Genomic DNA, 22626 nt, shown 5'->3' on the forward strand with positions numbered 1-22626 from the left:
GCAGCATGCAGTGACACACAGCTTTGTCTCTGTCTCTCCCCGACAGCAGCTACCTCTCAGAATAATCGGCAAACATCGAGTTTGGAGTCTTGAACCATACAGGCACAAACAATAGTGCTTTATCATCATCTGGGCTCTCTCTGTGAAGCCGCCTTTTGCATTTTAAATCAACACAAGTTGCTTGGGAGGGGGTGGTAGGGCTGCTTCGGCCTTCCAAGTACCTTAAAGTTTGTGGTAGCCAACAAGAAGAACAAAACTCCTTTGAAAGCCGGGCAGATGTCTGGCGTGGTGATTTATAGACTGAAAACATGGCTATTGGAGCCTGGCTGATGAATTGTGATTGCAGTACAAGGAGTGGTGCAGACTGAAATGGAGGTCAGCTTTTGAGGGGGAGGTTAGGGGCTGGGGCAGGGGCACCTCTGAAAGGGCAGTGCTTTTTCTTGGGGCCGGCAGTGATGACTGATGAAGTTTATACATTTTTGTCTTTGTTTAAAAGCCACCTGTTTGACAGCATTGGGGCTGAGCTAAGGCCTCACATGCTGTTCCTGTGCATAAGGACTGTGTGTCTGTATAACAGAAATCTGGAAAAGATTGTTGGAACAGCAGCCTTGGCCAGAGCACAGGTAGGACAGAAGTGACACTCGGGATATCACTGTGCACTAAGAACAGCGAGGAAGGCACGCCTGTAGAATGGACAAAAGCAGAATTGGGGTTTGGACAAGGTCTCTGTGGGAGAAGGCAGTAAAAGATCTACAGAGGTGTGTTAGAGCCCAGCTGCTGACCCCAGCATTGAACACAGATATCTGTGGGGTGCTGTGTGCCCCAGAAAAGGCACTGTCATGGATGTACAGCAGGACTGTCAAAAGGAGAGCCCAGCTATTCCCAAACACACAAAGAGCTGGCACAGCTCTTCTCACCAGCTGGGAGGGCATGAGAAGAGCTGTGGACCCTTCACAGCTGTTTTTAGCACATGTGAAGACCTTGCAGAGGGACATTCTAGGAAATATCCTTTGATCAAGTGCCTTCGTGGTTAAATTAAATGGAAAGTCAACAGAAGGGATGATATAACTCAGATTTTGGTCCCAAAAGGAGGAAGCTTGATAAGCAGGGCTGTATATAGACTCAGCAGTGGTGGCAGGGTGCTCAGTGGAATTGGGATGTGTGTGCTGACTCTGACCTCTCTGAATTTAGGCCTAGCCTTGGAGAATGGGCTACTAAAAGCAGATTGACTGAAGAGATCATGGACTTATTGCAGACTTGAAATCTTGTTTGTGAAAGTACAATAATTATTTGTGATTCATATTTGCAGCAAGGGGGAAACTGGCAGAAAAAGGCTGTAATTACAACTTCATGAAGAACTGTTCCAATGTGGTATTAGATGTAATGGAGGAGTGAGGAAGAGCACCAGAAGACTTCACTCCTGATGGCTGGAAGGGACAGAGATAAAGCAGAAACTGGCAAAAGTCAAGTTCAGTTAGACGTTGCAAAGGAAAATTAGCAAATACTGAATAGTGTCACTGACAAACAATTAATAAGGAAGCAAGGAAAGAATTATCAGCACTGACATCCAGGGAGGTGAAGGAAGCAGAAGGATTAAAGCAGGAACCACATAAATATATATATTACCTCTATCAGGATGATATGATGAATGTGAGGGAAAGGGTCACTTACAGTGAGAAGTTCACAGAAAACACAAATTACTGGGTCAGCACTGAAAGGCAAAAGCTGTTGAAGCTAATGCAGTAGGTGTGAGCCCAAGAGATCTCTATTCCACTTTGAGCCAATTAAGCTGCAAGTCCAGAGGAAAAGGTCCACAATAAATCTGTCAGGTTCCACAGGATTAGCTTGTAGTGGACATAATAGCTCCTTTTCCCTTCTTTTTTTTTGGGGGGGGGGGTGGTGGGGGAGTGTAGGAGAGCAAGTCAAGGAAAATAATCCTGTCAAATTCAGAACTCTTAAACTAACCTAGGAGGTACTATTCAGAACTTCAGAGCAGAGATCAAATGAAAGCAAAATTAAATCCTGAAAGCAAACACAATGTGGATTTACTAAAGGCAGGTTACAAAAACGTATTTAATATCTTTATTTGATTTTTTTAAAAATCATTCTTGGGACAGAGGAAGTGTAGCAGTCCCACCTGTCAGAAGCTCAGTTAAGCATGCAACCCTGTGCTGTGTGAGATATTATTAGTTAAGCTTCAGAAGCCACGGCTTGGTGGAACACCTGTACGTGAATAGTCTTTCTAAGAGAGAACACAAAAAGGCACTGAATGGACAGCTGGGAGTTCCTCTGCAGGAGGTCATGTTTAGTGTTTGCTTTAATGATTTTTGGCACAGAAGGCAATGGTGTGCAAGTGGAATTTGTGATGAGACAAAACCAGGTGTGGTCAGTACAAGGGAGGATCAAAATACCATCCAGGAAGGCCATGAGCACCTTGAGAACAGCAGTGAACTGGGTGGCATGAAACCTAAGAGTATGAATGGAAGGTCATGCTATTTGGGGCAATAGCAGACATTTTGACTCTAATCTGGGATAGCATTATTTGGCAATGGCAGAGGAGGAAAGCACTTGGATAGGTACAAATCATAGAATAATTCAGGTTGCCAGGCTGTTACTGGGGGGAAAAAAAGACAAATATAGCTCTGGAAAGACTAGAGGAAAGGACTTCTTGTCAAATGAGAGAATTGCCTCTGCATGAGGCACTGGTGAGCACTTTTTTCTAATTCATGAGAAGTAAATCTGGAGTAAATAGGCACAGAGGGAGCTCCTATAATTCTGTGAGATTTCTCAGTTTTTGTGGCGTAAATGAACAGCTTGTTTTGGTAGAAGAAAGACATTGCTTGTGTAACTTGGCAAAATGAAGACTGAAAAGAATACAGTTTCTCTCTGCGTATGTATTAAGAGTAAGCAGAAGCAAAAACAGCTGTTTGAAATTTAAAGTTGATGTAAGAATGACTGGGCATAAAGGAGCTGTGAGTAAATCCCCAAAAGACAAGAAGATGAGGGAGCCCAGCCATCCCTTTTGTTTCATTGCATGTGAATCCCAAGGGGGTTCAAGCAGAGTGGGGCAGTCTGATGATGAAAATTAAGCAGCTCTAGAGACAAGGCAATGAAGGTTAAAGATAAATTAGCACTGGTGGAGGCTGGAAACCAACTGCTGCCAGTGAAGTCACACTTCTTCCTCTGCTGTGGTTTCTGTGCAGGTTTTCATAGAGAAGTGCTGCTGACATGCAGAAACACAGAGGATGTAACAGAACTGAGAAAACTCTACAGCTTGCTGTTTTCTTGAATGCATTCCTTGTTGACTTCACTCTCTCTAATTTTCTAATTTAGCCTTCCTGTATTTTAATTGCAGCATGCTTGATAAGACTAATGTGGTCTGAAGCTAAGGCATTCCCCAGTTGTAATTGATTACAGATGGGTAGCTTACCTTCCTCCTGGGTTGGTCTCTGAAACATTTGCTTAGGCTTAAAATATTCTACTGGGCTTCTCTTGAAGTGACAGATGATGTTTTGTGCTTCTTTGTGGAATTGTCAAGATAAAAAGGATAGGTGCTTTGGGGCTGCTGCATTTGCATAACCCTGAAAGGTGGCTTTAACTGATGATAAATTTTTATCTAATAACTGTGACCAAGCACTCAGAGCCACTGCCACCTCCCTGGGATGAGCAGCCATAACAGTGCTGGCAGAGTAACTCTGCTGCCTCTGCTTCTCTCTCCACTGGAAAGAGCAAATGTCAACTACTCAGAGAGAAACCCAAAGCACAGGAAATCCTAGCCTGATCCCCAGAGAACAAGAAGGGGTCTGGAGCCTCCTGGGATGTTCCTGTTGGAGCTCTCAAAGCTCATTACTCCAGCCATGGGCTCAAGCAAGCAGCCTGTTTGATTCCACAAGTAGAAGCTGCATTGGATGTGAGCAGGAGAGGAGAGAGAGGGCAGAGCCAGTCTGCCAGGGTGCAGCAGTGGTGGTGGTGTGCAGGGACAGGAAGGTGGAGGTGACAGTGATTGCTCCAGACTGCTCCATCACTGTCTTTGAGGTGCAGATTGACAGGAAAAGAGCTGGAGTTTTCAGCTGGCCCTCTGTGCTATTTAGGGTGTATACCCAGGGTGCTATTTGAGGTGTATACACCCTGAAACCTTCTGGGGTTTAGGGGGTATTTAGTTGCCTTTTCCTCTCAGAGCAATGGGACTGAGGTGCCTGCTTTCCTGTCAGTTTTGAGGAAATTGCTCTGGCTCTTGTCCCCACTGCCGCTGCTGGTGCTGGAATGCAACTTCCTTCATCTGATCAGCTCTGTGTGTCAGTGGGTGAGTGAACCCGCCTCCTGTAATCAGTAACCAGAGCTGGTGTTGAAGACATGCCTCATCCCTCCTGCCCGTGCTGCTGTCGGGCCATGGGGGAGCAGCACTGCTCTGAGTGCCCTGATTGCACTCTCTGGAAGGGATGAAAGCCTGTTCTCACAAGGGAACCTCTTCCTCTGTGGGCTTGCATTAGCCACAAAACATTAGAGAGTTGTGATATGGACATCACTGAGATCCATGGGTCAGATGGGAGGCTGAATTGCCTTTGGTGTGACTGCTTGTAAAAAGGAGTTAGTGGCAGTGCCTGGGGTATGAAGCAGCCTGGATGCTGAACAACCACAGGTTGGTAGATCTTGCCAGCAGCTTTGTGGTGAGTGCTGGAGCCAGACCTGGCTGTAATGTGAGAGACTGAAATTATATCACCCAAAGTTTTGTTATCTGCCTCCTGGACTTAAATTCCTGCTCCACTTGTACTTTTCACAAAGCAGATTTCCTCTTGCCATCAGATAAGGTACGTGCACGTGGCCTGAGGTGATGTTTTAGGTGGCTTGAGTTTGCCTACAAGTGGCTGCCTCCCCAGCTCACCTGTACAAAAAACACAAACAGGAACGGTTGTCCTGGCTGAAACCAGCTGGCTTCTCATACTGTGTGATGAGGCTGAAAGGCATGGAGGAGGGCTCAGATTGTGCTGTGAGGTATCAGGCTCCTGGTGCTCCAGGCAGGTTTCAGCAACAAGCCCAGCCAGATGCAAGTGCATGCACTGAGACCTGGTGTCCCAGCGTGGCCCCAGAGCCACAGGCAGTGCTGGCTGCTCATGGGCAGGAGCTCACCCACACTCTGCCAGGCTGAGCTCCCCAGCACGGGGCTGTGTTGGCAGAAGTGACCCTGCTGCATGGCAGGGGCCAAGCCCAGGGCCCCCAGATGACATGCCACATGTGGAACTGTTCCCAGCACACTGGGGCATCCTGGCTCTCTGGCTCCAGCACACGCTCAGCCCTGCTCTCCCAGCTCCCTCTGTGCCACCATCATTCCCGCTGCGCTTTCTGCAACTGATGCTTTTTTCCTTTTACAAGTCTTTGTAACCCTTATTCCCAGTGCCACTTTTCAGTTTCTGCTTTTATGTTAGCTGAAGCAAAGCACTGAGTTGTTTCAGGGCAGACTCTTTTCAGTTTAGAGAGAGGGCCTTCTGCATTTCCAGAGTCCCAAAGAGCACCAACACAGTTCTCCACATGTGGTCCTGTTCCCAGTAGTGGTGTAGCCTTTCCAGCGTTGAGGTTAGCAGAAGTCTAAGACTTCTTTTGAGCACAGATTATAAGGTAATACCTGCCTGAAGTTTCTGTAGCAGTTTTAACTGTTGTCATTCCTGTGCACTGAGGGGATGGAAGTGGCTTTAAATGTGCAGAAGCATCAAGAAAGATATTTCCAAAATGTGCTGGAGATCTAGAGAGGGACCTCACATTGCCTTGAACATCTTGTCAGCCTGCTGTGTGTGCATCATGCCCGGGGCTGTCGGTGCCACACAGCAGTCATGGCTGAGAGCTGCTTGTCCCAAACAGGACAGGGCAGGAGCAGCAGGATGACAGGAGAGCCACATGCACATTGTGCATGATGTATACAAGCAGTGCTTTGCAGGCAGGTGCCCACGGTTTGGCAGTGGGTAAAATGGACTGTGACAGACTGCCTTCAGTGGGCTGATGGGGCTGATGCTTTGTTGATTTGAGGGCATTTCAGGGAGGCTCCTGTACAGTGATCTTGTCATGGTCCAGATTGTATTTAGAGCTCATATTACCTGCTGACCAGAGCACTGTGCCAAAATCATGGATTGTGATTCTTGTCCTGTTGGGAGATTTTGGGAAAAGTTGCTTTTCCCTGTTCTGCCTTGGGCTCCATGGTGTGACAAACCACTTCATTAAGTGCTTCAATAGTCCCAACACAGTGATGGCAGATGTTGTGATCCCAGCTCAAGCCTGCTGCAGGCAGCACATCTGGGTGGGCTGACACCAGCTATAGCAATCACTGCTCTGAAGTGCCTGCTGGGAGATGTGGCTGTTTCACCCTTCACATTGTATTAGTGTAACCTTTAGCATGTGATTTCCTCTTGATAAAGCTAGCAGAAGCAAGAGCTGGCTTGGGGATGGTCTTGGGATTTTTCAGCTGCACGCACCCCTGTGCACTGCCATGGCCTGGCAGGGAGCTGTGTGTGGTGGGTACATCTCCTGCCATGTGCCCTCTGCCAGCTCTGCTCCCTGCATAGACCATCACCAGTGCTGTGCTGTTGGGCTCCTGTGTGCAGTAGCTTGGGAGGGCACATCTGCCCAAGGGACCTGGATTGCCTAGATCTCACCATGCCAAAAAACTTCCCCCAGCCCATGGGGAAAATTTCTACCTCAGGTACACAGGTGTGACTCTGCTGATGGTGCCAGTTTTGCATAAGAGAAGCTCCTTGGTGTACAAGGACTCTTCTAATCTAAAGCAGGACCTGTGTCCTTGACAGTCTCCCAAGCATGAAGGACAGGAGCATGCTTAGCCAGGGTAGTGCTGACCTCCTGTCTTTCTTATTATCTTCCAGTCCTGGACGCACAACATCCAGCGGGAGAAGGAATTTCTGAGAAAGCTGGTGAAAGCCCGAGTGATCACTGACCTAACCAGTGGGATCTGAGTGGCTGCAGCCACTGCATCCAAGGGAGAAGACAAAGAAATGCTGCAGCTCTGGGAGCAGGCACTAGCAGCCCCCTGCAAGAGTCCCACCTCACTGAAGACACACAGAGATGCCCAGCTGCTCTGGGAAGACCCTCTTGCATTGCCAGTCTGCATGAGGGTTATATCTCCCACCTCCAGGCCTATAGCTGGCAGGAGGGGGACAAGGGGCTGAGTGGACAGTTCTTGAACTCTGCATCACAGACAGATCTTCTGCATCCTGAATTAGACAGGAAAGATTCAGGAGAGAGAAGAAAGGTTTGTGAATAAAATGATTAGTGCCAAATGGGAGGTGATGCTGCCCCACAGCAGCAAAGCCTGAATGTACAAAGTATTATTTTTTAAAAGACTCTGCTGGAACCATACTAGAAATACCAAGGTACAAGGCAAAGTCTGCTTGTGCACAGCCCTGTGAAAAACCTGGCCTTTTCATGCTCCATCTGCATTGTCACTGGCCTCAGACCTTTCCCCAGGAAAACAAATCCATCCAAAACTTCAGTGTCACTGGTGCTGCTACAATTCAAAGGGAGAATAACAGCTTCCTCTCATTTTCCACTTGGAGCTTCTGGATGGAGATGAACATGGGTTTGTTTTTCTGCATTTTTCCTTGCTTCCTGCACAGAGGCAGCAACAGCAGCAGCCACTGACTTGGCTGTGTTTTTCACAGCCATTTGCTCTGCTTCTACCCTGACCCCGAGGTGGAACAGGGAGCCAGTGGCTTTCCCCACCTATAGCAGACCCTCCCTACCTTCCTGCCTGTCACAGTGCAGAGGAACCTGCCCCGTTGTGCTCAAGGCTTTCAGGCCTCTTGGTTTGTGCCTGCTGTGCAGGGCCCTCGTGGAGTCCGTGTCACTGTTTCTGGACAGCATCTCGCTTTGGTTTTGTGTGGGAGGGGAGTAATTTATTCTTTGGAAGGAGGTCAGATCTTGAGCAGAGATCTCAAGCTTTGCAGTTTGAGAGCAGACTGCTGAAGATGTTTGTTTTACGTTCCAGACTCAATCATGTTCCCTATTTAAGAGACGTGTGACCTCAATGATGATGGAACCTGATGGGAACTCTCACCCTCTGCTCGGCCCCTGCTCACTCCATTTCCAAGCTCCTCCCATGCTGCTCTAGCACTGCTGCTCCTCCTGCTCTCAGGAGCAAGTCCTTCCTTTGCCATCCCAAGATGCACTATTTGCACATTTGATTTGTATACGTATTTCAGAGGAGCTGGAATAAACTGATCAACGTGGCCAGGTGCGAGGGCAGCAGGGTGCTCTCATTCACCTGAAGAGTGTGGGCAGAAGGGAGATTGCCAAGGGAATGAACTGTTACATGGGGAAAGTGGCTCCTGTGCTGTCCTAGCCTAGAGCAGGCTGCAGTGCACCCACAGGCACTGCCCCAGTGTCAAGGCACTGGCACACAGCCAGCTGGTGCTGGGGTCAGTGGAGGGGGATCCCAGAGGGGTGTGGATTGGGCTCATGGTGCTGGCATGGGCAAGGACTGGTCAGAGCAGGGCTCACATGGCTCCCCCAGACCAACTCTGCACCCACTGACTTGCAGGGACTGTGACTTTGGACCTGAGACCCTCCAGGGGGTGTGCAGGAGGGACAGGCAGTGACCTGGGTGTGGGGCAGATGAGCAAACTGTGCAGAAGGGTTTGAGAGCAGGCTGCAGACAGAGGCAGCTCCCAGCACATGGCACTGAGTGCTGCTTACTGACCAGTGTGGGATTGTCCATCAGGAGCCTCTCCTGCCTGCTGTGCCTGTAGCCAAGGAGCTTGCTCAGGGGCAAGTCCTGTGCAGCTTCTTGATGTGCTTCTGTTCCCCTTTGTCATCTGGGAGCAGCTCAAAGATCCTGCTGCTTCTGGGCTGAAAAAGCCATGCTGGGAGGCTCTCCTTCCCTTTACCTTTCCCATGTGCCATCCCCACTGCTCTGGCCTCCCAGCCAGGCAGTCCCTCTTCCCACAGGGACATGCCTCCTTCCAGGATGCCCTGTGAGGTTTGCAGCAGGTTTTTGAGCATATGCTGTGGCAGATACCCTTTTGAAGTATCTCCAAGTTTTTTTTTCCTTCTTGAGGAGTCCATGGGACTGGATTTCCGTGGCTCTCACCAGGCAACACTCCCTTTGCAGTTCCTGGGTGTCGGCCTGGACTTGGGATCATCTTCTGTTGAGTCCAAGCCATGCTGGCAGTGAGAATGCTTGGTCTGGATCTGGCTGAGGTTGTGGCTGGGGAAGGGTTGACACCCACTCTCTCTCTGTCTTGGTGCTTTAACCAGCTGCCATGAGAGCCCTAGGGCTGTATCCATGGGCTGCAGTGAGCTGAGATGGCAGAGTGGGCAGCTGCATCCAGAAGGAGGACAGAAGAGCCTTTGGTGTCCATGCTGGGCTCCTCTCCACCCACTGATGAAGGACCCCCACAGAGGATTGTGATGGCATTAATTTGATTAAGACTGGTTTATTGAACACTACAAAGCTGCAGGGCCCTTTTATCTTCCAACTCATTGGCTCCAGGCCCAAGTACACAGCATTGCCACTGCTCAGCCTTTCCTGTCATCTCAGCTCTCCACCACAGCCATGAACAGGTCCTAATGGGAAGTCGACCCTACAGACTAGGGAGGTGACTCCAAGCCCTTCCCTCCACTTTGACAGGGGTCTCCAGTCAGAAGAGTCCAAATTAAATAGATGAGTGCATGGCCCAGAGTGACTGTGGTGGGTCAGGACCACCTGCATATAGAAGGAAAGAGTGTTTAGGGGCCAAGACTCTCCTCCAGCTCCCTGGCTCCACAGAACAGCCCATGGCCAGGTGATGGGGCTCCAGCTCCAGGAGCTGTGCATAGCACTGGGTTCTGCTCCTGGTGCCAGTCCTTTGGCTGTCTCCATGTGCACCTGCAGCCACCTCCCGCCCGTGAAACGCTGCGGTGCTGGCAGCTGGGAGCGGAGCACGCGGGTCACAGCAGGGTCAGTGGGACGGATGTGAGTCCTGGCCTCTCCCTCACAGTGACTCACCTTGTCAGATCAGAAGGGAGAGCCCAGGGGAATTCTCCACAGCCTAAATATAGAGCGGGGTTGCCTGGTGCCTGTGATGCGCTGTGGTGCAGAAAGGCCACTCGGGTGGCAGGGAACCTGCCTAGAGACAGCCCAGGGAGACACAGGGAGATCAGGGGCCAGTGACCACAGTGGGTTTTGCTCCAACTAGTGCAGAGAGCAGGTCTGGGGAGCTGCAGGGCAGCCTGCATGTGCTGCTCTGGAGGACAGGAGCTGCCAGAGAGCTGCTGCTGCTGTGTTGACCACACCATGAGCTACTTGTGCATTTGTGGCAGTGCCCACCACACTGGCATTGGGCTCTCACCACCAGCTCACACTGTTAGGCCTGGCCATGCTGTGGCCTCAAGCTCACACATGCCAAAGGTGGCATATCCCACTACCATGGCCAGGTAGAATGAGGCAGCAATGGAATCCAGCCCAGCATTCCTCATCCCAGGCCCAGCATCTCCGGGCTTCCAGTGTGTCTTTCCTTGGAGGAAGAAATGAAGCCTTGCCTGACCATGCTGTGCTATCCCTCAGCATGAGCACTGCTGGGAATGGGGAAAGGTGTCAGGACAGGGCCATCTGTGCCAAATGGGCGCAGTTGGGTTGGGTACAGGCAGAACTGGACATGGGCAAGGGCTTCCAGAGTGTCTGACAGGGAGGCAGCCACCACGCCGAGCTCCACGGGCAGCAGCACAGCGAGTGCTCTCGGTCCGAGCGTGCGTCACTCGCAGTATTAGAGATGTGTCCTTCAGTGCAGGAGCCCTTTGGGGCCACTGCCCAGCCCCTCTGGGCTCAGGCTCCTTGCACAGCCTGCACAGGGTCTCAAAAAGGCCAGTGCATTTGCCGGTACTGTACCAAGCCAAGATGCAAGAACTCAATGAGTTTTTAAAATTAGTTTTAGTTTCTGCATTTTTTTTTTAATTTCCCCTCTAGGCAGGGAGGGTAAGAGTCTTGCAGGCTCCTCCAAGCCGGCTTATGTCACATCAATTCAGTCATATCACAGAAGCAATAAAGCTATCAAACAAGCTTGGCTGGCCTCTTTCTTCTGCTGCCTTGGGCCTTTTTTATGGGAGGCAGAGGGATTCCCCTGGTTGGGCTGTCACCTGCGTGGTTTCACTGCTGACTCCTCCAGAACAGTAATCCAGCTGCCAGGAGCTGCAGCTGGCCAATGCCACTGGCTTGGTGCAGGGGACAGGAGAGGGCTGTGCTCCTCCTTGCGGGTGACTTTAAGGGGTAGGAGAGGGGATTGCAGATTAGACTCATTTAGTGTTGGAAGGCACAGAAATCAGAGGTTGTCCTGCCTGTGACAAGCTGTCTGTGACTATGACTGCTCTCCTGGGGGCTCCCTGCCAGCAGGATGATTTCCCACCAAGGTCGGGAAGCAGTAATCGGGCTGGGTGCGGCCCTCACAAAGGCAGGTGTCCAGCCAAGTGACCTTCTCACCACAGTGTCCTGGAAAAGGAAATGGTTTAGGAAGCCAGGGACCAAGGCTGTGACCAGCTCTCATACCTGCAAAGTCCCAGCTGGAGGAGTGTAACCCCTTAGGCAAACCCTGGTGATGCCACCAGGCTCCCAGAGCCACAGGATGTGTTGGAGACTCCCATCTGGAGGCATGGGAAGGTTATTCCAGGGAAGTGACTGGTCTGCCAGACCTCCCAGCTTCTAAACAACAAGAGGTGGGTTGTTGCTAGCACCAATGGGGCACCAGAGAAGCATCTGCTCAGCCCTCCCTGATGGCTGCAGGTTTCAAGGAGATGCTGGAGTGGCTCAAATCCTCCTTCCATCCCTCCTCTCTTCCCAGCATTTAAAGAGCAGGGCCATCATTGCCCCAGGGATAGCCCATGCCCATGCCCTGTCCTGGCCTTGGGAGGGCTGAGGAGGAAAAGAGCACAGAGACTGGGACCAGGGCACACAAGGACATTCAGGTCAGCTGAGACAAGGAGTCTTGTTCAGAGATATCCCTGGAAGAGCCACGTCACTGCTGAGATGGGACACAGCCTGCGTCACAGCTCTCTCCCACGTACGTTTTGTTACACCCAGCCATGGCCTCGGACAGCAGTCACGGCGCTCAGTCCTGCCATCTGGCTGGTCTGCATCACCCCCATCCTGCCACATGCAGGCACCTTTAGGGACAGATGTCACAGCAGGTCCTGGCTCAGCTCAGCAGGGTTTACTCCAGACCAGACAAGGCACCTGGGGGCACTCCAACCCCAGGGATGCAGGAGCACAGGCTGACACAGGCAGTGCTCTGGGAGGTATCAAGCCAGGCAGTGGCAGCAGCAGTCAGGGAGCAGGTCACCCCTGACTTGTGGGGCTGAAACCCTGCCCTGCACCCCAGTACCCTGTGCAGCCTTGCCCATGCTCAGCCCGCCCCAGGGCAGAGCCAATACTCATGGGAGCCCAAGAGGAGAGAGCAGTGCTGAATTGAGGCACATAGCTGGGACATGCCATGCCACCACGATTGTGGGGGGGACAGGGAGGAGGTGCTGCTGGTAGGATATTAGCAGGGCTGACAGCACCTGCAGGACTGTCTCCCAGGACAAGAAGAAATGACACAGGAGGGAGCCAGTGCCTCCTGGTGTTTGGGATAGCAGCCTTGAAAGGGGTATACCTGGAAGAGGACAGTGGCCAGGCTTAGCACAACCACTCCTTCCACATGACCAGGGACACTGTGGGCTCACCCATATGGAGTCTTCTGGATACCCTGTGCCATACCCACATAGCCCTCTGCATACAACCAACATCTCATCCTCAGAATTTCCTGGCTGTGGCCTGGGGACATGAAGACCTGCCCAACCTATAGGGAAGGTGGGAGGAGATGGGGTAACCCCTCTGCTGAGCCAGCACCTGAAGCTATCTCCAAGGCCTGAGGTTTAATAGTGGGGGAGGCAGCCCTTCCCTTCATCGGCAGCCCTCTCTTCCTGGGCAGCTTCCCTAGTACGGGCAAGGCTGTGGCCAGACCCAGCTCCATGGGGACAGCCAGGCAACCTTCAACAAGACATGCCACTCACATTGAAATTCTCCAAGCAGGCAGCTGCATTAGTCTGTGGCCCTGCAAAGCAGAGGATCCTGCTCCCTGTCACTCACTCCCAGCTGTTTCTCTACCACAGCAATGCACCAGGGGCTCCAAAACTCTGCTGGGCCAAGGCATCCACGGGCACTGCCTCCGATGCCCATGAGGACATCTCAGACAGGAGCAGCCTCAGGCTGCAGCTGCGGAGCACCAGTCCCACGGCAGAGCCCAGGCTCCCACGCAGTCCCACTAGCAGGGAGCCACCCACAGCCACAGACTGGGTCAAGATGCTGTGCCAGGACAGGAGTGGGGGTGAAAAGGGGGGAGCCGGGGCCACACGGTGCCGCTGCAGGGCAGGTGCAGCCGCAGCTCCGGGCCGCGTGCCACCTCCGCTGTCCCTGCTCGCGGTGACACGGACGGCTTAGCGGGCGCCGCCTGTGCCCGCACACTCCCTGGCAGGTGATGTCGCAGGAGGACGCGGGAGTTGTCACCCGCGCGCTGGATAATCCGAGGAGATGAGAGCAGGAGAGGCGGCGGCTCCGCAGGTGTCTGCAGGAGCCTTGCGCGGGACCGCGGGGCCCAGGCTGCCGGGCGGCGGGGCGGAGGTTAAAGCCACGCGAGTGGCCCGGGGTCGGGGCGACCTGGGGACCGGCGTGCAGCCGTGGCACAGCCGGCGACCGAGCTGCTGGCCCCGCTCCAGCCGGGGAGTTGCATAAGGCCGGGGAGTCGCGCCGAGGCGGCGGAGCGCCGCCGGGGCAGGTGACACGGCCGGCGGCACCGCGGGGCGCGCAGCCCGCCCGGGCGCCCTCGGACCCCGCGGCCATGAGAGCCGCACCCGGGGGGCTCGCCCGGCCCGGGGCGCGTCCCGGCCATCAGCTCCGGCCGGGGGAGCACGTGTGAAGCGGGGCCGAGCGGAGGCGGCCCCGGGATTTGGCACGTTCGCAAGGAGCACTCGAGAGCCCCGGGATGGACGCGGAGGGCCCCGGGCGGTGACGTAAGGACTCGCACGGGCTCGGCTCGACTCGCCAGTCGGCCCCCATGTCCCCGGGGCCAGCGGCGGCCCCGGCGGAGGGAGGCAGGGCGACGGCAGAGGTAAGGAGCCCGGTGGCGGGCGGCCCAGCCGAGGAGGAGCGGGGCGCGGGGTGCAGGCGGGCGGGAGACCGGACTCCTCCTCCGGCGCGGCCGGACACGAGCGCCAGGCGCACCGGTGACCCGAGTCCGCTCGGCGTGCTCGGGACGCCGGCCGGTCCCGCCGCTGCCGGGAGCTGCCGGGATGGCCCCGACCTTGCCCGACAGCCCATCCCCGCCGGATCCCCACGTGTGCAAGGGGTCCCCCGCGGTGCTCTGCACCCGGAGTGCTCTGGGAAGGGCTGAACCCTTTCCCGAGGGTGTCCGTGTGTCCGTCTTGTTAGCGCTGTGACCGCGATGTCGGGGCGGGGTGCACCGATCCCGGAGCGTCCGCCCGTCCGGGCTGCGGGCCCGCCTGCCCGGCGGTCGGCTGACTGGCAGGTGGCGGTACCAGGGGTCGGAAGCCTCCGGGGGTCCCGATGCTGTTCCTGGCAGGGTGCGGGTTTCCGCGGGAGCTCGGAGGCGGTGCGGATCACGGCGAGAGCCGGTGCTGAAGCGGGTTGGGCTGCGGCTCCTGCTGCTGGCGGGATTCCGGTGCCCTTCTGGTCCCGGTGCGGTCCAAGCACCCGTGCAGGTCGGAGTCCCAGTGCCACTACGTGCGGATCGGGGTGCCGGTTGGTATCCTGGTGCCAGTGCGAGTCGGGGTCCCGGTGCCGGTGCCCGCCCCGCCGGTCAGGTGACGGTGGCTGGAATTTGACACCGGCAGCGACGACGGGAGCGGGATGGAGCCGTCGCTGCCCCGCACTGCGCGTCTGCCTGACGCCGCCGGCACCGCACCCCGAGACGCAGCGGGAGCGGCACCGGGAGCAGCGGCGGGAGTCGGTGCCGGCGGGGCAGCGCCGGCCCCCGCCAGCGCCCCGCCCCGGCGCAGCGGCGGCGGGCGTCGGGGGGCGGCGGGGAGCGGAGGCGATGCGGGGCAGCGACGGCCCGGGGGATGGTCCCCGCCGCGGGCATGGTGAGTGCAAGCCGGGGCAGCGGGTGACAGCGCCCGCCCCAGCCTGCCGGCGTCCCCGAGTGTCGGCGGAGGCTCCTACCGGGACTACGGGGGGGGGACGAGGGGAATCCGCTTCGCCGCCCACCTCCCGATAATACTCGCGGGTCGGTGAGGGGTCTCTGGCCGCCCCCGGACAAGTCCCCTCCGGTCGGCTACCGGGGTGCCGAGCCCGAGCCGGCGGCGGGAGGCGCTGGGAGCCGCGGCGGGGCCCGGGCTCGGTGCCGGGGCGGGGAGAGGCGGCACCCCGCTGCGGGCGCCCGGGGGGCACGGGGACGGACTCTCCCGCCTCTTCGCTGGGCTCCCGCCCGGCCCGTTGGGCACGTCGGACAGGTGTGCGCCCCGGGCGGTGGGCAGGCGAGAGGCGAGGGGCGGGGGTACCCTCTGCCCCCCGGCTCTGCTGTCCCTGAGTTGGGGTCGAGTTTGATCTCTGCTGTGCGTCCCACGTGCCCAAGCCCGGTCTTCCAAGGCTTTGTGGGGCGGGTGCTCGCTCCTCATCATACACGGACTTGATTTCTGACCCACATCACTTCTGCCATGGTCAGCGCGGAGGGATGTAGGACCTCCGCCGGTGCCCGCAGGTGCCCGGAGGGGTCTCCAGGCATCCCTCTGCGCTACCAGGTGAGACCTGCGGTTGCAGGGCTGGGCACAGCTACTCCGAGACCCGAGACACTCACCGCAGGCCTGGGGCACCCGCTGGGCCTGCGAGGATGCACTTCGCGAGTGTCTGCTGCCTCCCCCAAAGGGCCGGTGCAGCCACGGGACATCCTCCCCCAGCGCGCCGTGCACCGGGCAGGCAGCGGAGCTCTCGCTGGGCTCTGCACGAGTGAGTGTGAGGTGACTTGCTCAGGATTGCACCAACAATTGCTGTTGCTTAGCCCCGGGCGGGGGACGCATGTGGCGGGGATCCAGGCAGGTGCTCACAGGGATGGGCTCGGTTCCGACCCTGGGAAAAAGCCCTCCTGTGCCTATGAATCTCCCGGCAGGGCTCTGGCAGCCGTGTCCGGGCCACATTTCGCTGTACGGGACATGAGGGTCTGCTGTGGGGTGTGCCGGTATGGCATCCCCGTGGAGTGCCCAGGTGTTTGCTTCAGCCCCGGCCGCGCTGGACGAAAGCCGATGCCGGGCGGGGCTGCGGGACCAGCGTGGGCTGCGGTCCTGCGCGCTCGGGGAGCTGCGCCCGTGGACGGGGCCCCGAGTCTGAGGAGGGACTGGTTGTGTTCGTCCGTCGCTTCGGCTCTGGGGCTCCCGGTGGTGAAGGGAGGCTGCCCTCGTTCGGCGCCCCGCCGGCAGCGCTCTCGCTCCAGAGTCCGGGTCCGTGCTGCCGCCGGACGGGAGAAGCCTGAATTGCACCGGCTGATGCGTCCCGTCCCGTCCCGTCCCGTTCCCTGTCCCCTTCCCATCCCGTCCCGCCGAGATGCTGGAGCCGGGGGGCCGTAGCGGTGCGGCTGGCCGCGGAAGCCAGGACTCGGGAGTCCGTCCGTTCCCAGCTGGGCACAGGGACCCTCGCCTGGCCCCTCCGGTGGTGCCAGCCTGGGAAATCCATGACCTGGCGGCAGAGGCTGGCGTGGGGCCACGGGCCGCCAGGGGAGCGAAGTGCAGCGTGGGCTGTGTTTGGCCAGGCTGCGGCGGCTGGCGCGGCCGGGGGCCGGTGCGAGCCCTGCCGGCACCGGGGGCGCATCCCACCTGCTGCACGGTCCCTGACAGCGCCTGCTGCAGACCCGTGTCACAGTGTGGCCAGTGCAGGTTTGCATAAATGGGACTTGGGGAGCATCCCCTGAAATGCTAGAGGGACTTGTGCCAGCAGCGCCCAGGCACGTGCTTTCACTTTTTTTTGGGTCAGGAGTGCTCTCCTCAGCATGTTCCTGTCCCCCCATTGCTTCCTTTGCCATGGAAGCAACTGGGACATTCTGGGGCAAAGCGAAAGTCATAGAGGGGATGGAGGAACTCCTGAATGCAGAATGTCACTAAGCTCCAAGAGGACAGTCCTGTCCTGAGAGAGAAGCTATGCAGTAGATGGGCCAAGGAGGATATAACCTTTTAGAACCACTTTTAAAGCCCTTCAAAGCCAGGGTATCCTAGCTTTGGATACTGAGGCATCCCTGCACCGCTGGGGGAAGCTGGGGAAGGGGGCAAAGATGTGGCTGCAAACGGGAGTTGCCCCAGCAACTCCTGGGAGATATTGCTCCCCTGAGACTGTGCTTGCTGCTTTGCTGGGACCACGCACAGCAGGGATGCAGTTCCTTTCTGCATGTCAGGGCAGTGGATGCCAAGCAGTGGTGTTGGGGTGAATGAGTGAGCCCAGCTTGGTGCTCCTTACCCTGCTGTGTCCCCCCAGGACCTGCCCAACTGTCCTGCCCCTTGCAGTCCCACTCATTCAGGCTGCTCGGGGGTTGCGTGTCCCAGCTTGGCGCAGTCAGCAGCCAAGGGAGCCAGGGCCAAGGGGTGGCTGCACCCGAGGACCCTGTGCTAATGGATTTGGAGCTTCCAAGGTCAGGCTCCCACTGTGAGCAAGAAAAACATTCCCAGGGAAGGGCCATGGGAAAGAGCCCCCCCGTGCAGTGCTCCCAGTCCCAGCCGCTGCCTCACAGCCCAGCCTGGCATCCCAGGCTGTTCACACAAGGAATGGCTGCATTGCCCCTGAGGAGCGGTGCTGTACAAAGGCTGGGTTGCCCAAGCTGCCCAGTCTCTTGGAAGGAGTGTTCGGTGTGGTGAGGATGCCTGGTTATGCCAGGAGAGGAGAGGGGTAGGGGTGGGCCATGAATGGGTGCAGGAGGTGTGAGGTTCTGGGGGGCAAGAGAGGGTGTGGCACGCTTGGCCAGGGCAGGCATGTGCCAACTCCCAGCCAGCCAGCTCCAAACTCACTTTGTGTGGGCACTGACCCCAACCTCTGTACTCTGTACTTGCAGCTAGCATGGACCAGCAACAGGGGCCACCAGAGCGAAGGCCTGCAGGACCTGCCACGCACCCACAGCCCAAGGTGAGCCTGGGTCTGTCTGGCTGCAATGGCCAAGACTACATGACCCCATCCCCACCCATCCCCAGCTCATGGACCCTCATTCCTGGTGTGGAACCCAGGTCAGGGCTGACCTTGCTGTGCTGTGATTTGTTGCAGGAGGGGACGCTGTGGGGGTTCTTTGCCATCCTGTCACTGCTGGCTGGGCTGGCCACAGGCACCCTGCGAACACCACACTGCAACGAGACGCTGGACGCAGCCCCCACGCCGCGGGGCATGGCCACTGGCAGCCTGTCTGTGGAGGATGGTGCAGAGGCACCGCTTGCCGCTGCCTGGAGCCAGCTGTACGGTGCGTTTTGGGACAGACAGCTTGGGCATGGTAATCCCGTGTGTGGGGCATGCACAGGTTGGGAGCTGTGGGGTTGGTGCCCCAGCTTGTGTGGGACTGTGGCTGCACTTTGGGGCTGGGCTGAGGGAATCTCAATGCACGGGGCCCTGAGCTTCATGCTGACCATGTGGCAGACCCCTAGAAATGAGAAGATGAGAAGATTTCTGGCTGGTAGAATCTTCCCACGCATCCATGCACCCTCTCAGGCACCAGCCATTGCCATGGTGGGTGATCAGGAGGGATCTGTAGGTCGCAGTGGGGACTGGCAGGCTCAGAAGGAGGGTGGTGGGTGCAGGATGGGTCCTGACAGCGCCATCTCCTCCACATGCAGGGGACAACGTGACAACAGGTAGCCCAGGCACCGCAGAGCTGACGGAGGACCTGCTGCTGCGTGCTGAGCGCTCACCGCCAGGCGCCAGCAAAAAGGGGACAAAGAGGAAATCCTCACGGGGCACCCGTGGGCGCAACTGCCACATCCGCAACCTGATGGTGAAGGTGCGGGACCTGGGCCTGGGCTTCAACTCGGACGAGATCGTGCTCTTCAAGTACTGCAGCGGGTCCTGCCACCGGGCACGCAGCAACTACGACCTGACGCTGGGCAGCCTGCTGCGGCAGCAGCTCATCACCCCGGGGCCGCAGGAGCGGGTCCTCAGCCACCCCTGCTGCCGACCCACCCGCTATGAGGCTGTCTCCTTCATGGATGTGGAGAACACGTGGCAGACAGTGGAGAAGCTCTCAGCAGCTGAGTGCAGCTGTATTGGCTGAGGAGGGGGCCGCTGGCTTGGCCCCAGCTCGACACATGCAGACAGACTCCAGCTTGCCACATGGAGTGGCACTATTGCTCGGAACAAGGGTCTGGCAGAGGCTGGTGCCTCTGTAATTATGTGGCCACAAAGAACCGAGGTGAGATGGAGTCATGACTGGGGGTGTGGGTGGCCAAGCCCGCTCCTGCTCAGTGCCAAGCAGCTGGTGCCGCCGGCTACTTGGGCTCCTGCCCAGGTGCCCTGGCTCAGCCCTGAGAGACGAGCTGAAGAGAGTATGGACCATCCCCACCACTCCCAAGGGTCTGCCAGCCCAGTGTCCATCAGCAGCACTCCTGCATCTGTGCTCCAGGGGCCAAGCATCACCCAAGCTTCAGAGGGGGAAGACCTCTCTGTCCCCCGCAGACCCTGGGGTCAATGGTGCAGGGAAGGGGTGTCCCTGGGCGCAGGGATGCAGTGGGGCCGATTTGCACCAGTGGAATGGGGTGCCTCACCCGGACCAGCAGTAGCCCCTAGTATTCTGCAGGGTGTTTGGTCATAGACACCCATTGGGACCCCCACCCCTGCCTGGTTCCCAGGGTAGTGGCAGGGTCCTCCCGCTGCTCCGTGGTGCTGTGGCACTAAACTATTTATTATTCTAAATTATTTATTTATTGTTCTCGAGCGGCAGCTCCTATTTATGACTTTGGGCCCCCGGGGGCCGGGTGTAATTTAACCCCAGCGCTGCACTAAAGCTCTGGGCAGCGCCCCGTGCACCCCGCACCCTTTTTCTATTATTTGTAAAATTTGAGGGATAAACTCTATTTTTGTACAGTCGCCTTTTCCTGTAGCAATAAAGCGATGGGCTGCGCGTCCAACCCCTGTGTGTGCCCGTGATGGGGACGGGAGTGCTGCTGCGGCGGCAGCGGGAGGCAGCGGCGCGGTGCTGCGGGCGGCTCCCGGCGGCGCTGCCCGCCCGCGCCTGGGGCGCGGTGCCGGTGGCCGCCAGGGGACGCGCGCGGGCCGGGACTACCGCTCCCGGCGTGCGGCGCGGCGCTGCGGCAGGCCCTGGGCTGCCCGGCCGCGCCTGCGGGGCCGCGGCGAGAGCCGAGGCGGGGCCGGACAGAAGCGCGGCGGGGCAGCGGGGCTGCTCGGGGAGTCCCGCGGGCGCCTCCCGGCCCGACCGCCGCGCCGAGCCGCGCCGCCCCGGTGCCGCCGCCCCCGGCGGGGCGGGGAGGCGGGTCCCGCCGCGATGCGGCTGCCCGTGCGCCGCCGCTGTCGCCCGCCCGCCGCCGCCTCCTGAGCGCCGCCGCAGCCATGGAGCGGAGGGCGGAGGCGCCGCCGCCGCAGGGCCTCGACTTCACCGTGGAGAACGTGGAGAAGGTGAGCGAACCGTGCCGGCCCGGCCGTGGCCGCGGCGGGGCGGCGGCGCTCGGCGGCGGGGTGCTGATGTACCGCGGCGCTGCGGGGGATGCGGCTCGGGGAGCGGCGGGCACCTGCTCGGGGTGCCGGGCCCGGCGAGGGCGGCGGGCGGCGTCCCCCGTGCCTGCCGCTGCTGCGGCCCGGGACGTGCGGCTGGAGGGGCCGCCCGGGCAGGGAGCGCGATGTGGCAGGAGTGGGAGCAGAAGGGAGGGGTTGTGTGCCTTTCTGACTGGCGTCCTCCGGGTCGGCAGCTGCAGCGCTGGGCAGGGAGAGCCCACGGGTCTGGTCCTGCCTGCTGCATCTATGTGAAGCCCATTATCAGTGTCTCCGTTAGGCAGGGAAAGAAGGGACTTTTTCTAGGTGGTGGGAATTTTTGGGTTGGGAAACGCCTTCATCAGTCGGATGGTCCACTGATACCTTTCTAAATCAGGAATCCAGCCCCTTTGCTCCTACTGATGCGTGAGGTCCTTCAAAGCATCTGCAGGGCAGCAGGACTGAGGCTGATTGCAGAAATCTGGGATCCAGGGAATGGCCACGGCAAACCAAGTCCTGCTGGCATTACACAGCTGCTGGGGTGAACCCTGAGCAGCTGATGTGTGACCTGATGTGTGACCTGGGGTTTGTCACAGAGACTAAACAGGGCACCTCAGTGCACACCCGAGAGGGCAGCTGGGAAAAGCCCTTCCCTTGGCCACCTTGGAGATGATGGGGGCAGGGCAGCAGAGGATGCATCCCTGAAGGGCAAACAGCAAGTGCATCACTCTTCCACTTAGCCTGTAGCCAGACTTAAAACAGACATCCATAGCTCGGTCCTCAGACAGTTAGCGGGAATCCCGGTGTCCTCATTTTTCCTCTATAAGAATAGACTGAGATCCTTGCCAAGGCAATACTCATGGGCGTGCTGGTGGGCACACAGAATCATGGAATCATTTAGGTTGGAAAAGACCTATCATATCGTTACGTCCAATGGTTAATGCAGCCCTGCTAAACCCACCACTAAACCATTTCCCCAAGCTTCTCACACCCATCCCTCCCCAGTAGGTTGCCTGGCCTCACAGGAGATGTCAGGTCAGGGATGTCAGGTTTGTCTCTGGTTGCCTTTGTGGCTGCAGGTGAGACACAGCCCATCTCTTCCAGGGAGATAGAGACAGAGCATAGCCGGGGGATTAACTGATGTCTGGAAAATGCTACATTCATGCAACCTTCTGCAGCTTAATCTGCATACATCCAGAGCTGCTGGATGATTTTGCCTCTGATTCCCTTTCTTTTCCTCAGGCACAAACCACTCCTTTGTTTGCACCAACAATGGGGCACACTTACTCGGGAAGGGTGGGCAGTGCCAGGGTGGGGGCACCCGGCACAGCCTGGCTGAGGTGCGGCCGTGCCGAGAGGCAGCTCAGCCTTGCCAAGCTGCTCAGGATTTAGTCTCCCAGTGTCTGGGAGGAGGCAGAGATGCCCTCCAGGATGCTTCATCTCCCCTCCCCCAGCCTGCTTCTGCCTCTCCTGATCTCTGCAGGCTTTACCATCTCAATGGTGTCCTCTGAAGGTGCAGCTGTGGACTGCAGTGGGGCTCTGAGCTGCTGGTGGTGGGCTGCAGCACAGTCCCTGAACAGGAAAAGTAGCATGGGGTGGGATCAGAAAAAAACAGAGGTTCAGCAGCTCAGAGCCTTCCTGTGTCAGTCTTTTCCTGGAAGATTTGTGGGGTACAAGGTGAAGGAAATATGGGCTTTGCTGGGGGCAGGGTGGGTGGGAGACAGGTGGGTAGAGCCACTTTGTCAGAGGTGATGCTGGCAGATGAATGCTCCTACTGGCCTGGGTTCTTCCACCTGCCAGCTTTTGTGCATGGCTCTATTAATAATGCAGAATACTGATTAAAGTCAGGGTTTGACTCCACTCTGAGTCAGTCAGTGGTAAGTGCTGAGGTTAGGAACAGTGTGAGGAGCTGGTTATCTTTTAAATCAGAGGGCTGAAGCCTTACC

General features: G+C 57.4%; 4 protein-coding genes across 14 annotated transcripts in view; 3 read left to right on the forward strand and 1 right to left on the reverse strand.

Annotated features, from left to right (window-relative positions):
- ST3GAL3 (ST3 beta-galactoside alpha-2,3-sialyltransferase 3) overlaps window positions 1–11035 on the forward strand; it is a 171085-nt gene extending 160050 nt beyond the window's left edge. For all 10 annotated transcript variants that reach the window (XM_079313926.1, XM_079313923.1, XM_079313927.1 and 7 more), the window contains one exon: window positions 6867–11035. In XM_079313926.1, coding sequence (XP_079170052.1) covers window positions 6867–6956 — 90 coding nt within the window. In that variant the 3' untranslated portion in view covers window positions 6957–11035. The remainder of the gene's footprint in view (window positions 1–6866) is intronic.
- DPH2 (diphthamide biosynthesis 2) overlaps window positions 1–22626 on the reverse strand; it is a 224663-nt gene that overhangs the window by 168028 nt on the left and 34009 nt on the right. The window lies entirely within an intron of this gene.
- On the forward strand, window positions 14132–20103 carry ARTN (artemin). The gene is made up of 4 exons (XM_079313922.1): window positions 14132–15105; window positions 18051–18121; window positions 18257–18446; window positions 18817–20103. Exons 1-4 carry the CDS (start codon window positions 14448–14450, stop codon window positions 19248–19250), a joined length of 1353 nt encoding a protein of 450 aa, XP_079170048.1. The 5' UTR covers window positions 14132–14447; the 3' UTR covers window positions 19251–20103.
- The window catches only part of IPO13 (importin 13), a 32000-nt gene continuing 29652 nt past the window's right edge, over window positions 20279–22626 (forward strand). The window contains exon 1 of one of the 2 annotated variants that reach the window (XM_079313904.1): window positions 20279–20608. In XM_079313904.1, the coding sequence (XP_079170030.1) occupies window positions 20543–20608 (66 nt within the window). In that variant the 5' untranslated portion in view covers window positions 20279–20542. The remainder of the gene's footprint in view (window positions 20609–22626) is intronic. The other variant, XM_079313905.1, reaches the window with a different exon arrangement.

The sequence above is a fragment of the Erithacus rubecula genome (assembly GCF_903797595.1).
Source record: "Erithacus rubecula genome assembly, chromosome: 10".
In the NCBI taxonomy this organism is placed as follows: Eukaryota; Metazoa; Chordata; class Aves; order Passeriformes; family Muscicapidae; genus Erithacus; species Erithacus rubecula.